Here is a 16,470-nt window from a genome sequence, read left to right as displayed (position 1 = left end):
ATTCAAGACAACATCTGTTATCTGTGCGATCTGTTGCTTGAATTGACGATTTGAAGTTTAGAGAAAGAATGAAACACACAAACGGATTGTATGCGGGTTTTTTGTTTTACTTCTCACCGAAGCAAGAGAGATGTACTTGCGCTTCGTCTGCTTGTTCCAACGGTGGTGCGGTCACGTGCGCAGGTACCAAAACTGTGCCATTTTCTGCCTTGTTCAAGCGCGTGATCATGCATTGTGATCCGCTTGTTCTGCCTGAGTATTCCTGTAGCACTGAATTATATGGCTAGTAATCTTTGTGCACAGCGCGCAATATTGTGCGCTGCGCGAACGAGGCAACAGCTCGCCTGCGACGCCGTCGGCGGAAGTGCATAGCGACGAATAAAATTGAAGAGCAAAAAAAAAGAACGAAGGCGAGGCCTTTGACGTATGCGATCGTCGAGCTCCGGCATGGTTAGAACAAAGGGAAGAAATTTCGCTTGCATAAGCTAGGCAGCGCGAGTGGAAAGGGCGTCTTGCTTGGCAGTGGAGCCTGGCTGCTGAAATCATAGGTTCGCGGCGCTAAAATATTTCTATCTCGGCTATTACTGAGCCGATTTGAAACACATTTGCTGCAGAACGCTCCCTAGAGGACACATAACTTCCAGCGTATAGTCAAATTTGCTATGGGACCTGGTGAGGGGACCATTAAGAGACAGGACGAGGGCGGTCCGCATCATAGAGCAAATGGGGGTAGCCGATGTTCTGGTTGACATTAAGAGAAACAAATGGTGCTGGGAACGCCATGTAATGTGTTGGGCAAATAACCGGTGGCTATTAGAGCTACAGAACATAAAGATAGGATGCTGCTGATTTCGACGATGACGATGACATGGCGTAAGGTGCTGGCGTACATACTGACGTACAAGTGGGCGTCATGATCTATGCTAATAACGTACCAGTGGCTGTAAGCTGCGGTCGTAGATCCAAGACGTGCGTCATATTGACGTGCTAGCTCTGGGGTTTCAGCGCGAAATTCAAAAGGTGGATGATTAGCTTTCAGTTTTTGTTCTAGTAAAACTTTTCTTATAGGCTGTTTAAAGGATAGTTTGCTGTATTAAACTGATTTACTGTTTCTCCTGCTATACCTTTAGCACTGAACCATACTCTGCAGTGCAATTAATAAAGCTTCTCGGAATATTTGCGGTGTTTCTCTACATTCGCCCACTGAAGTTATTTTTACCGAGTAACAAGTTGAACAAAACCAGCGCGTGTGCAGCCGACGAAAGAGCCACCTCAACATAAATGCGTTTTAAGTGCAGCCAGTCAAAGAAGCCTCTCTACGAAGTGTTCAGATTAGTCTATAGTGAATGGTCATAGACATTCTGTGTTACATTGAAGGTAGTTTACCTCTGGATATAATAGCCAATATAATTCGTTTTCACAATGAAGTGCAGATTAATGTACCGTAAGTTTACAACCTTTGTTGTCAACAGCAAATAGAAGATTTTAAAATCTCCAAGTAAATCAAGTGTTGTCTCGTTGGTTTTTTTTTTCAGCATCGGTGGGAGAAAAGGTAAGTACTCATACCATTTTAAGACTGATATTCATGACATGACTGGTGCAGGTACACGGTGCTCCTTTAAGAAAGGGAACACGTGAGCACGTAGGCTGTGCTGTACAGAGGCTGCCTAGAGCGCCAGCAAATGGCAGCAAGGGGGAGCTCATCCGGTGGTGGCGTATTGGCCGCCACAATAGCCGGGCATTGTCGATAGGCCAACGCCTAATAGAATTTGCTGAACACCCCTCTGCCTCACTGTTGCTGAAAGACTAGGGTCTGCAGCGCTGCGTCTGCTGTTAGCAAACCGCGTTAGGTATGGAAGCAAACTGAATTGTCGAATTGCCCACATACGCCCTGTAGTTGATCGGTACTCCCAGCGTGTAATTATGTGCCAGCACTCTAGGGACTCCTTCCCACGGGACTCTATCTGTCCGTCCTTACCACTGTCTCTCTTTACCACATTACACGGTGCACTGCATGCATAGGGATACATAAGGTCCTAAGGTGCTATACAGGGTATAATTTTTAAGTTTTATCGAATTTTCAAAAACTTCCTGTGGCAGATAGAATAATTCTTGTCCTTGAAGTGGATTTGTCGAAGAGGCGTGCATTACGAGCACGACAAATTGAAACACATATTCAAATAATGAAAAACAAAACGAATTAGCTTTCTAGCTGAAAACCTTAAGGCACATATTGTAATTTAAGAACAGTAGCCGGTGAGCATTTATCTACTTGAAATTAATTTCCAGCATCACAGTAGCTTCTAGATATGATTTCCCAAACTGTGTGGGACGAAATACATGGGCGTTCGAGTTACTCTTGTGCTTCAATTGATAATTCTGCGTTTTCTTGAAATAGTAAGCGGAATAACAATGCATTTATGACAAGTTTGATTGCGCATATCTCCAAACTAATGTCATTCTGGAAGTTAATTCTAAGTGAATACGCCTTGGAAGCTCACCGGCTACAATTGGTAAACTGCAATATGTGCCGTCAAATAAATAATTAAAAATATAATTAGGTGATTTTTTTTAGTTATTTCAATACGTGTTTCGATTTGTTGTGAGAGTATTGTCTATCTCTCCGTATAATACAATTCAAGGAGTAGAAATATGTCATCTGTAACAGATTGTTTGTAAAAATTCCTTAAAATTTAAAAATGATCAAATGATCAGGTATATGAGAATGCCTTATGATTACGTATGACTACTGATGACTTATGACTATGACTATAAAATGAAACGACCGGAGCTTTGAGGTTAATTGGGACCGTGTTTACCATTCCAAAGATATGGCCTGTGCAATCAGAATAGTGGAACGTTAGGCTAGCCCTACTATGTCGTGTCTTTCGTCTTATTGGTGGTCGTTTTCTTTGTCGCTTTCGTGAGGCCGCGACATAACCCCCAGCAGCGAAAGCGCCCACCTGGCGCGTGCTAGATGGCGGCCACACGGTATGGGTTTAGACAACCCACGTAGATAAGATCAGATGACGTGAACGAGGGGGAATCATGGGCTGGAGCTATTGAAGAAGTGTTATCGCTGAGTTGTCGGACAACGCTGTAAGGGCCGCACTACCGGGAGAGCAATTATTTTCCGATAGGACCTCACGCCTTGAAGGATTCCGAAGGACGTTGTCGCAGGTAGAGGACTTAAATCGTGAAGACGCTCCGGACAGACTTCTACCTGGCCGGTGACTCAGAAGGCAACAGTGGGCAATGTGACGTGCCTTAGCGGTTGTAGCTATGACGTCGCGAGCGTACTCGAGAGCAGTTAGCAGAAACGTGTCGAAAGGCAGTGTCCGGTGACGTCCAAAGACGAGACAGAAGAGCGAGTGGAGAGCGCTGGCCTGACGTGACGCGTTGTACGCCAACTTCACAAATTGGAGGGCTGCGTACCAGTCAATATGATCTGAGGAGACATGCATCGAGAGGATATCTGTAAGCTTTCAGTTCAGGCGTTCAGTGAGGCCGTTCGTTTGAGGATCATATGCTGTCATTAGCTTTTGTATTGTGGCACAATAGCGAAGTAGATCTTCGACAACTCTAGGTACAAAGCAGATGCCCCTATCTGTAAGGAGCCTGCGAGAAGCTCTCTGGTGTGAGATGACGTCTTGCAGCCTGAAGTGTGCGACGTCGGTAGCGCGCCTGGTCAGGATGACTCGTGTGACGGCATAGCAAGTGAAATAATCCGTTGCAATGGCGATGTACTTATGTTTAGCCATGGAGGTAGAGAAAGGGCCCAATAGGTAGAGACCAACACGATAAAATGATTCGCTGGGAATATGAACAAGCTGGTGGGTTTCAGCCGGAAAAAAATAGAAGTTTCCTACGACGTTGGCAGGGTTCGCAAGCAGCGACATAACCTCGCACGGTAAGGTAGACTCCACGACAGAAATATCGTCGCCGGGCACGGTCGTACGTCCTGGAAACACCCAGGTGGCCAGCAGTAGGGACATCATTAAGTTGCGCGAACACATTCGCCCAAAGATGAGAGGGAATGACTTGCAGCAGCACGTGTCCTTCTAGTCGCATATTTTGGCGGTACAATATTCCGCATAGAATGAGGAACTTGCGAACTGAAGGGTCTGACGGGTTACAATAGAGGCGACTGATGAGGTGGTGCGAGGATGTACCACGTTCTTGTTCCTGGCCGATGTTGTGGAAGGCGGAGAGCGCGAATATTCCAGCAGGTGCGTCATAGGAGTCTGAAGCGTTGAATGAGTGCCGAGACAGGGAATCTGCTTCATGGCGAAGCCTACCCGACTTAAACAACACAACACACTGTAGGTGAATTCTTGAAGGCGTAGTTCCGTGCGGCCTGGATCTTCCAGTCTAGAGAAACAACAAAGAACGTCGTGATCAGTCGTGACAGTGAAAGTTCGGTCGTATAAGTACGGCCAAAATTTACCCACTGCCCATACGAGTGCAATGCAGTTGCGCTCAGTACTGGAGTAATTGTGTTCAGCGTGTGAAAGCAGGCAACTTGTGTACGCAGTAACTCTGCCATGCTCACAATGACGCACCTAAAGCAGCGCCAATACCACAGCCACTATCACCTGCACAGACCTCTATGGGGTAGATGGGTTGAAGTAAGTGAGCATTGGCGTTGTAGTGAGCAGGGTTATAGGGCGTTCGAAGGCAGCAGCTTATGCAGAGCCGTTGAAAAGGGGGCACCGTTCTTCAGAAAGAATATCAGAGGCCGAGCAATGTACGCGTGATTTCTAACAAATTGATGGAAATATGAGCACAAGACTACAAACTTGCGGACGTCATTGGCACAGGTCGGTACAGGAAAATCAAGAACAGCACGTAGTTTTGTGGGATCGGAGCGGACGTCAGAGGAGTCGACGAGATGACCGAGGACAGTGATTTGGCGACAACCAAAGTGGCACTTCGAAGAATATCACATGTGTCCCAGCAGCATAGAAGACTTAGACAACGCACGAAAAGGCCTAGAGTATTGTCATGATGGGCGCCGATAACACGATGACATCGTCGAGGTAACAGAGGCCCATAGGCCACCTAAAGCTGTGCAAGAGCGAGTCCTTCATTCAGCCGAAGGTGGCTGAAGCATGGCTAAAGCCGAACGACATGAACCGTACTAATGCGGCCTTCTCACGCTCCATGTTGTCGACGGCAATTTTCCAGTAACCAGAATGCAGGTGTATTGATGAAAAATACGTCCCACCGTGTAGGTAGTCAAACGAGTCATTTATGCGTGGCAGAGGATAAATATCTTTCTTTGTTATCTCGTTTAGATGGCGGTAATTTATACAGGAGCTCCAGGTGTCGTCCTTGTTTTTCACTAGGAAGACAGAAGCCCATGGTATCAACGATGGCTCAATAATATTACGGTGTGCAGTATCCAATGGTATCCTCGGCGATCGGTGTGTAACGTGCGATAGAGCTGTCAGTGAATAGGCACTGCATTGGCGGTATGCATGCTATGCTGCATAAGGCAACTTTGTCCAAAAGGCCGACCGTGAATGTCGAAAATATCGTAATGAGATGCAACACATGACGAAGGTTGTCGGCTGGTGTGGGTGAAAGGTCCAGGGCTGTCATATTGGTAACGTCGTCCTGCACTGGAGACCAGGTTGCGGAATGAGCATTGCAGGCGGCGGGAGAGTTGGTGGAAGAAGGACGAAGCGAGAGAGAAGAAAGTTCGTGCTCCTACGACGGTGACAGTGTGGCGAGAGAGATACCTTTGGGTAGTGCCCGAGGGCAGAGTGAGAAATTCAGGAACAGAAGATAAGTTTTTGTGACCCGATATGGTCACAATACTGTCAGGAAGTGACCCATCGTGCGAAAGTAAGGCATAAATGCAGGGAGTCACAGCATAGTCACCTTCAGGAACACAGAGGTTGGGCACAGCGGTGATACACGTGAGAACTTTCGTTGGTGGAAGAATAATGTAGCAACAACATAGCTTGATCTGCACTTTGTCGGGAAGGTCGGTAACATCAGGGAAATCAAGTTGGACTACACCAGCCCAGCAATGACTTCGGGCAATCGCCATGTCGTTGGAGCAGAAGACATGTGCAGCGACTGCCAACGACGACGTGAGCGGCACACATTCCCAGCACAGCGGGAGCTCTTACAACGGAGGACTCGGCAAATGGGAGCACTTTCTTGAGGTGCTTCCGGGGATCAGCGTTCATGACTGAGATGTGTTAGCTGGTGTTGATCAGGTCAGTTACAGGTATGGCGTTAACTTCCACAGCGATTAGGTTCTGATCTTCCGGCAAGGTAAGGACAGGATTTGCAGGTCCAATGCAGCGTTATAACCGGGCGCTGCATTCATAAATTTTCCGGAGCTGAGCGTACAGAATGGTGCGGCGAATGAAGCGTACAAGTTGACCGTAAGCTGATTGACTGATTGGTGGACGCAGAAGGGCCACGGTCACTATATGTCGGTTCATGGGGAGCATCGCGCAAAGACGACGGATGGCGATTTGGCCATCAGTCGGACAACAGTGCATGTCTTGAGGTATTCGTCATTCGGCCGGATCTCATGGCGTCCAAACGTCGGGCGTGGTCAATGAAGAGAGGCACTAGGTCTACCCTAGGAGCAGCTTACGGAGCACATGGGTTGAATGCCTGCTTTTGGCAGTTCTTCGCGGACCTGGATGAGGGAGATCGTCGATTGGGTCTCCTCCGAAGGGCGTACAAAATAAGATGGTGACGCAGCCTTGATTTCGTGTCGCACAATTCGGACAACGCTATTCGTTGTGTATGACTGAAGGGATGAATGAACGTCTTCGCACGATCACGTAGCAACGGTGTTGGCAAGCCGCACAAGCTTTCGGCCAGTGCGACGGCTCTTTGACTCTTCGAAACGCCTGCACTAATAGATAATTTCGTCAATCGTCTAGTAATCTTTAAAAACGAGCAAGTTAAAGGCATCATATGTGATGTCTTTCAGAACATGCCTCACTTTGTCAGCCTCGGGCACATGGGAATCGATGCCGTGGCAAAGAGCTAGGACGTCAGCGATGTACGCAACGCACGAGTCTGTGCCTGAGCCCGACAGGATAGGCCTTTCGTAGTGGCGATATTGCGGCCAGCGAGCTTGCCTAAGATGTAGCATGGTGCTTGCTTACATGCGTCCTAGCTGGTCAGCTCTTCTTCATGTGTGTCATACCAGGTGATTGCTGGTCCCTGGAGTAAGAATGATTTGCGAGCATCACGGTTGGGTCCCATCAGTTGTGTGCAGTGACGCATTCGCATGTGCTGGATCATTCTTCGATGTCGACGCTGTCGGTACCCAAGGTCGGGCGGATGGGCGATTAGGGCGTCAAGGATGCTGACGGCCCGGATGCTGACGCCGTGCTCGACCCACCTGCCAGGTCATCTGTCAGCATTGTAGGACGGCCATGCACAAGCTCGCTGCGGAGGTCCTTCTTGTCTAGTACCAGCACCTCCACCGAGAATGAAACAAGGAAAAATTCAATGTTTAATGGGGCCATGTCTACTATTACGAAGATATGGCCGGTAAAACCAGTATGGTTGTAGACTAGCCCCACTACGTCGTCTCCGTTGTCTGGTTTGTGATCGTCGTCTTTGCCGGTCTCCTGACACTGGGACGATATAATGCGTGCTGAAAAGATGTAAGAGTAATTGAGGTTATCAAAGAGTAATAACAATAATTAGGATAATATTAGCTAGACACAATAGCATTAATTGACGGCAAGAAATTGTTGTGAGGCTAATTAAAATAATTTATGTTAAATTATTACACTAAACAAGAGTAACTAAGGTTATACCAAAGGAACATAATCAAGAATAATTGTATGTACTAGAGATTAGTTCGACCATGTTAGCTAATCTTAATTATTAATAGATTACTAATACAAACGCCTCCATCGGGCAATACTCAAAGCCTTATAAATTAGGCAATTAAGAAATGTCAGTATAAAATCAATTAAGTATTAAATTATTCGGCGAATAATTTAGTTTCGTTATCGAAGCCAATCTTTGCCCTGAGTGCATTGCTCTCTCCAAAACTGCTTTGAATCAGGTGAAGTGTATTCGCAATATGCGGGGAAGTGGTAACCCCGAGCTGCATACCGCGAGAAGTATGCAGAAACTACGCTGGAGTTTTCTAAGTATGCATAAGCATACCCCCAAATTTCACTTTGCCATTCCACTAACTTCAAGCTGGCTTACCCAAAATTTCAAGATAGCCCACCCTCAAATTTCAAGCTGTGAGATCGGGCGAAGTGTATTTCATGATATAACCACCGCGAAAGTTGATACGGAACACAAGAAGAAGCGACAATAGCAAGCACTGATTTCCAACTAGCGTTCATTAGAAAGAAGCCTGAATACATGGGCGTCCCAACTAACTTTAGCCAGAGCATAAAAATATGCGAATGCCACGTAGCTAGACCGAGCCAAGGTAATGTTGTTGCCGTGGCTTGGAAATACTCAAATTATTTATATTCATTCTTTCTAATCAGATCAATAGTCTTTATTAATTATAAACTTACGCAATGAATACACGCAAAGTCGCGCGGCAATTTTGCGGGCATTGGCGGACTTTTTTTTTAAGGATGCGAGGATCTGCAGCAATGCAGATGAGAGTCCTGTGGTAAATCTGTACCATCTTTAACCTATGCGATGGCTCTTTCAGGCAATTTGACCTAACGTTCTACACGTCGGACCAACATCGAGAAAGACTCCTAGTAGAAAATGGTGAGATTTCCGATAATTTTCACCACCATAATTCTGAGTGTATACAAATAAGCTGTACGAGCATTCATTGCGGAACACTAAATACATGCTCTTCACCTAAAACAATAAAAAACGCAGGAATTGAAAAACAAGGAAAAATAATCACGAGGGGCGTTTGTAAAATTCGTGATATTGATATCATAATAGAAAGCAGCTCCTTGTCCGTGCTTCAACCAACTGTGGTCACTGGCTAGTTTGTTTTGTTCCCCCCCTCCGCTTCCCTTAGAAACGTCCTCATGTACGCAACACACAACTTTCCATTCCGCTAAAGCCAAAGAGACGTGTGTTCACGTGCTGAAAATTCATGGCCAATATGCAACAAACTTTATGAGCGTCCCTCGTGATTTCACATACTTGCATTACTCTTAAAGTGTCAGCCTTAAGTATGATAACATGCGTTTTGCAGCTTGAACGGTTCGGAAATGGTCGAGAGCCTCTACAAAGCAATGCATCGCGAAGCAAGATAGCGTATGAAACACTAGAAGAGTTCGAAGAGTGCATCAGTGCCTAGTACAGCACCATAATTAGCAAAATTATTTAGCAGATATGCATGCTAACGCTTATTAGGCATACATCGAGAACAGCGACAGCTGATAGTAATGTTCGAGAAGCGCCCGCAAGAATTTCAAAATAAAATATTTAGGACCTTCTGCAGTAATCAAAGAGGCAACTGAAAATGGTTGTTCAGCGTAAGAAGGCTATCCGCCGGCGATTGCAGCACCTGCCTACTATATTAGGAGTCATTCTAAATTTGGCGATATTTGCGGGCTTTACTCTGTTTCATCATACACAATTAGAGCTTTTGCTATTTTAGCTACACAAGGTGTCTACTCGGTTCCAGAAACTTTTCCACGCGGTGTCTTTTTCTCGTCTTGTTGGCATTGCAGAAAAGCTACGGAGGCGAAACTCGCACAAGCAATAAGAATCCCGCTAAAAGATCATACATCCTCTTTCACGTTGCCTAATGCTGCGAAAGAGAAAGCATAAAGATCTTTTTTTTTCTTGCTTTAGTATCGCGAGTTACAGATAAAATATACGAGTGACTGTTTATTGTGACTTATTTTTCTGCTTTTTACTTTCGTGTTTGGGGAAGATATGAAGCTGTCGCAACTGGGAGCTACGCCAACTAAGTATCTGATACAAGAAGTCGAAAGCGCTGTCAAACACAGCCCGACTACTTGGTGAAGTAACACATGCATACCTGCCAACTCTCCCAAAACGTTTCTAACATTTGCGCATCATTAGAGCTCGGTTTACGATTGTACGAACGCTGCGTCAAGCTTTACGAAAGATGTGTTCACCATCATGTTTCGCTCAACAATTCCATACCGTTGGAAGTATTGTGATGCTGGAAGGTATGCAAGATGGTGCAAGCACATTCGCATTTTACACGTCAGTTCTGAAGCAAGCGAAATTGGCAGCACCAGAGTCGCTTGAAAAAAGTAACTGAGGTCTAAATAAACTACGTTGCTTGTGGAATCATGGTTAACAAAGTGCGCATGGGTGCCTGAACGGTCATGGGTTGAGAAAAAGCTCTGAAACAATACACTGCTATTACCTCCATTCCCCTACCCCCCGCTGTCATGTTATTGCAATTTTCAAAACTCACAGGTTGGCAAGTATGCGTATGTGAACAAACTTCGCCCTCATAGCTTTTTTTATTGCCACGTCATGTTGTCCGCCGCTATAATATAGCGATAACACGCGTTGGTGAGCTAGTTGGTATGATTTTAAAAGCGTATTTCGGTTTAGTCGCGTTCTTAGCGCTCTTCGCTTTAAAGAATAGTTGGGAGGCAACTTAGTAGTAATTGCGAGAGAAATGCGTGAGCATTACCTCGTACCTCTCTGGCAACCCAGAGTGTTCCATTCTACCGTGTTCAACGCATTGCAAAGTATCGTTCAGCAGCTCAATCCACACATGTCCTGCCTCTTCGAGGAGTGAAGGGTAACTGACGGTGATCTGGAGCATACCACTGTCAGTCACACGATATTAATACGTACGTACGTACGTACGTACGTACGTACATACATACATACATACATACATACATACATACATACATACATACATACATACATACATACATACATACATACATACATACATACATACATACATACATACATACATACATACATACATACATACATACATACACACATACATACATACATACGAGGGCGAATATGTAAGTCCTTGCTTATGTTTTTCTTATTAGCCAAAATAGGGTGCATACAGGCAATTAGAAATACAGGTACTACTCTACGTACGTTACATTATTTTTCCGCATAGTCCCCACGCTGGTTCGCACATTTGTCCAATCACAGTACCAAATTTGAGATGCTCCTGTCACCACTTGTCAGTCAGCGACGCACGCGGCCTCCCCGAACACACTTTGTCATGAAAGCCTTCACGGCCTTTTGCGAATTCACAACACCACCACCTTACACTTCTCAAAACGAAAGTGAGTGAGTGAGTGAGTGAGTGAGTGACAACGTTGTTCATCATCAACAGCCTGGGTACGCCCACTGCAGCACAAATGCCTCTCCCATACTTCTCCAACTACCCCGGTCATGTACTAATTGTGGCCATGTTGTCCCTGCAAATTTCTTAATCTCATCCGCCCACCAAACTTTCTGCCGCCCCCTGCTACGCTTACCTTCCCTTGGAATCCAGTCCATACCCCTTAATGACCATCGGTTATCTTCCCTCCTCATTATATGTCCTGCCCATTTCTTTTTCTTGATTTCAACGAAGATATTATTACCTGCCGTTTGTTCCCTGACCCAATACGCTGCTTTCTTTTCCCTTAACGTTACACCCATCATTCTTCTTTCCATAGCTCGTTACGTCGTCATCAAGTTAAGCAGAACCCTTTTCGTAAGCGTGCAGGTTTTCGCCCCATACGTGAGTACTGGTAAGACATAGCTGTTATATACTTTTCTCTTGAGGGATAGTGGCAACCTGCTGTTCATGATTTTAGAATGCCTGTCGAACGCACCCCAGCCAATTCTTATTCTTCTGATTATTTCAGTCTCATGATCCGGATCAATGGCCACAACCTGCTCTAAGTAGATGTATTCCCTTACCACTTCCAGTGCCTCGCTACCTATCGTAAACTGTTGTTCTCTTCCGAGACTGTTAAACATCAGTTTTCTGCAGAATACTTTTTAGACCCACCATTCTGCTTTGCCTCTCCAGGTCAGTGAACATGCATTGCAAATGGTCTCCTGAGTTACTAAGCAAGGCAATATTATCAGCGAATCGCAAGTTACTAAGGTATTCTCCATTAACTCTTATCCCCAATTCCTCCCAATCCAGGTCTCTGAATACCTGCATTAAACTCTCTGCGAATAGCGTCGGAGACGCTATTCGCAGGAGACGCTTTTCTTTATTGGGATTTTGTTGCTTTCTTTATGGAGGACTACGGTGGCTGTGAAACTGCTATAGATATCATTCAGTATTTTTGCATAAGGCTCGTCTACACCCTGATTCCGTAATGCCTCCATGACTACTGAGGTGTCTACTGAATCAAACGCTTTCTCGTAATCAATGAAAGCTATATATAAGGGGTGGTTATATACCGCACATTTTTCTATCACCTGATTGATAGTGTGAACATAGTTTATTGTTCAGTAGCCTTTACGGAATCCTGTCTGGTCCTTTGGTTGACGGAAGTCTAAGGTGTTCCTGATTCTATTTGCAATTACCTTAGTAAATACCTTGTAGGCAACCGACAGTAAGCCGACCGGTCTATAAGTCTTTGGTGTCCCCTTTGTTATGGATTAGGATTATGTTAGCGTTCTTCCACGATTCCGGTACGTTCGAAATCATGAGGCATTGCGTACACAGTGTGGCTACTTTTTCTAGAACAATCTGCCCACCATCTTTCAACAAATCTGCTGTTACCTGATGTTCCCCAGCTGTCTTCCCCCTTTGCATTGCTGCCAAGGCTTTCTTTACTTCTTCCGGCGTTATTTGTGGGATTTCAAATTCCTCTAGACTATTCTATCTTCCATTATCGTCGTGGGTACCACTGGTACTGTATAAAGCTCTATAGAACTCCTCAGCTACTCGAACGATCTCATCCATATTAGTAATGATATTGCCGGCTTTGTCTCTTAAGGCATACATCTGATTCTTGCCTATTCCTACTTTCTTCTTCACAGCTTTTAGGCTTCCTCCGTTCCTGAGTGCATGTTCAATTCTATCCATATTATACTTCCTTGTGTCTGCTGTCTTACGCATGTTGATTAACTTGGAAAGTTCTACCAGTTCTATTCTAGCTGTAATGTTAGAGGCTTTCATACATTGGCGTTACTTGGTCAGATCTTTCGTCTCCTGCGAAACCTTACTGGCATCCTGCCTAACGGAGTTACCACTGACTTCTATTGCAAATCCCTAATGATGCCCATAAGATTGTCGTTCATATCTTCAGCAATAAGGTCCTCTTCCTGACCTAAGGCCGAATACCTGTTCTGCAGCTTGATCCCGAATTTCTCTATTTTTCCTCTTACCGCTAACTTTGTTGAGCTCTAGTAATTGTGCTTTTCAGCGGCTGGGGCTTACTCCTCCGGGGAGCCTTCCTCCTTGTGTTTTCAAGGAGGCCTTCACCCGCTGCTTTCCCATATATCTTTCCTCACACATGGGCTGAATTTTCCTGTGGGTTTCGATGGGCGTTCATCACTTGCTTCGTAGAAAACAAATCACACTTTTTTGATGGAACCCCGTCAACGTGTGAAGTACAACAGCCATCTTTAACAATTGAATACAGAGATGTGCCATGGAGCTACCCGCAGATAAGGATGGCCCGGTCCAAGAAAAGTCCATCGTTGGGAATGGATAAGTTCACTTCGCATTTACACACGTAATTTAGGCAAAAAATACCGGCAAATACTTTCTGATTTGCCCTCATGCGTAATGCATTCGTGTACATCTCCAAATACACATAGACGCATACATACGCATACACGCTCTTCTACGCTCTCCCATCAGCTCTCTACCACGTGACTGCCCTAACACACTTCAGACACCTTGTAATCAACGCCCTTATTTTCCGCTTTGACACTACTAATTCTAACGCATAAGTAATATTGCAGCAGCCACTTCAATTTGGGCACGTGCCGTTTGCCTGGAAAAGACAGGACAGAAAAGTAGCGTCGTCATCGCCGCTGTGCGGCTTTCGCTGCGGGCAGGATTACTTTGCCAGTGCGCTCACTCAGTCTTCTTTATATGTACGCCTGTTGTTAGCAAACTGAGTTTTAATTGGTCGTTTCAAAGGGCAGTGCGAACAAAAGGTTGGAACGCCGCTGCCACAGTTGCTGCTTTGCGCAACTTTGTGTTCCCCAGCCTTCCATTCTCAAGCATCTCCGGAACAGCGCACGGTACTAAAGACTGCGGGGAACGATGCGCCTCCATTTAGGTGGCGCTGATTGTCGAAGTGGTTCGACATCGGTGGCTTCTGGCATTTCCGGTTGCCTAAATTCGTTGCGATTCATGCGGCTTGTTAAGATGCATTTTCATCTAGTTTTCTTCTAATCGGACATGCCGAGTGGTTACTCCGGGCAAAGACTATGGCGTGGGGGCTTCCGAGCCAATGACGAAGAGCGTAAGCTGTCAAAGATGAGAAATTTCCTTTCAAAATACCGCCACTTGCAAAAGAAGAGCTCTTTTTTGTGATGAAATTGGTGCTCCTAGGTGTGAACCACTTGTGATGAATAAAACAAAAATAAAATAGTTAAACACACACGGACTAAACGCAAGAATAATATAGTGTACTGCTACCGCGCAAAGTGAATGCCATATTAGATGAGTCATGCAAATAATAGAATGTAGGGAATTCATCCTGTGTTTCCGTGGGACGGTGTAGCCTTGTGATTACTAAATAGTGAACCACTTGTCTGTTGTTTGCTCGTTTTATATTGGTTTCAGAAGTGAGGCACCGCAATCACGGCAAACCTTCATGGGCGCAAACCGCAGAGTGAATAACGCCCTTCGCATGCATATTATGGTTAAAATCGCGTTCGTGAAAGGGTTGCTTACACGTGGCGCAAGGCCAGAGAGAAGCCCTGTGTGCGAGCGCGTACACATCCAATAAGGCAAACCCGCACACTGCTCCGACTTATTGGCTCTCCTTTGACTAGGCGCATCTATAGGACAGACGATTGGGATAAGCAGGGCCTACACCGCGGTATAAGGCTGAGTATCGCTACTAGATGAGCAAGTTATCAAAAGTTATCCCAAAGAATATTTACTCAGCTTGAACCATATGTATGTGCTAAATGGTGGCTTATCACGAGTTGCGGGCTCGGAGGGGTAGCAGAAATCAAGAAGGTGCGCTCATTGTTATGGACACTTGCATGTGCTATAGTTTGAAAAATACGTCACTAATGGGACAATAGTTGTAAATTATTCACAACACTTAGTAACCTATGAAGAGAAAATAGTGTCTCTGAGTGGTAAAGCAGTGATAAATTTATTGCATTCATTGTGTATGCTCCAACGGCGAATGGCACTACAAGGTGCACAAGTGTCTGCACTGGTGTATTGAGCATAAACCCTGCCACCCAGGGAGTGCCCTGCGGAGTGCTTGCTAGATGAACACGCTCGAAATCCGAACCCATTTAAACATTCCGCCACTGACGCCGTAAATTCAACCCCCGACCTGATGCTCGGTCGGTGATTAGTGCGCGAATCATTGTAGAGCTGTATTGCGGGATATAAATGAATACCCTTTCGTTGTGCTTTTCAGAATGGGAATCTCTGCCATACGGAATAGAGGACTTTCCAACTTTGCACGCCAGCGAGGACTGCATCATTCTGGGAAAAATGCCCCCATATGGAGGTAAGCAAAATTACAGTATAAGGGCAAAGAAAATGGCAACACTACGAGAAACAGTACAGACTGGACTATCAGTCTTCTCATGTGTGATTTTTTTCCTCACGGTTCTTCTCATGTGTGGTGCGTGTGCAGTTACTTAAGCTGTGTTGATTTTGTGTCTTGTAATTTGCGGCGTTTCTTAGTCGACATCAACCAAGTGGGCCAAGTGTACGTATCACACGTACCTTGTGGTACGCAAAATCTTCACGTGCTCTGGAGTGCAATTAGCCGCGTTTCGATGAATTGGACACAAGATGGTAGTCGGGAACTGGCTGTGGCGTCTGCCTAATATATATATATATGTATATATATATATATATGCGACGATGCCATGTAATCATCGTCCCATTTCTTGTGCTCGCTGTCGAATAGTCCAGCAAGAATGTAAGCAATTGAATTGATTAAACACTCCGTAAGACCTTTGGTCTGAGGATCGTGTGCAGATGCTCGGCGATCATCTGTTCCACTAAGCGTCATGACGCCTGGTATCATCTCGGCTGTGAAAGCTGTACCACGATTTGTTATGACTACTTCTGGTGCATCGTGTCGGAGGGCGATGTCGCGGTTGGAAAATTGCGCTACACCACTGACAATGGCTCACTGAAGTGGTCTAGTTTCGCAGTATTACGTCAAATAATCAGTCGCAACCACGATCCAGTGGTTGCCAGCAAAAGTCATGAAAAGTTAGCAAAAGCAAGTCCATGACAACCTGTTAAAATGGTAGCGTTGGCGTAGTAACAGCCGTCAAGAAACCGGCTGGGCGCTGATGTGGAGCCTTTACGTCTGGCAGGAGCGACAACATTTCGCATAATGC

At 45.5% G+C, this 16,470-nt stretch overlaps 1 protein-coding gene across 1 annotated transcript in view; it reads left to right on the top strand.

Moving 5' to 3' along the window:
• The window catches only part of LOC126533998 (uncharacterized), a 147,980-nt gene that overhangs the window by 93,247 nt on the left and 38,263 nt on the right, over positions 1-16,470 (top strand). The window contains exons 6-8 of the mRNA XM_055072564.2: positions 1,536-1,552; positions 8,675-8,736; positions 15,528-15,620. Of these exons, the coding sequence (XP_054928539.1) occupies positions 1,536-1,552; positions 8,675-8,736; positions 15,528-15,620 (172 nt within the window). The remainder of the gene's footprint in view (positions 1-1,535; positions 1,553-8,674; positions 8,737-15,527; positions 15,621-16,470) is intronic.

Source organism: Dermacentor andersoni, chromosome 7 (assembly GCF_023375885.2).
Source record: "Dermacentor andersoni chromosome 7, qqDerAnde1_hic_scaffold, whole genome shotgun sequence".
NCBI classification, from domain to species: Eukaryota; Metazoa; Arthropoda; class Arachnida; order Ixodida; family Ixodidae; genus Dermacentor; species Dermacentor andersoni.
Note: the sequence above shows the minus strand (reverse complement) of the source record. Positions and strands in the feature narration are given on the sequence as shown.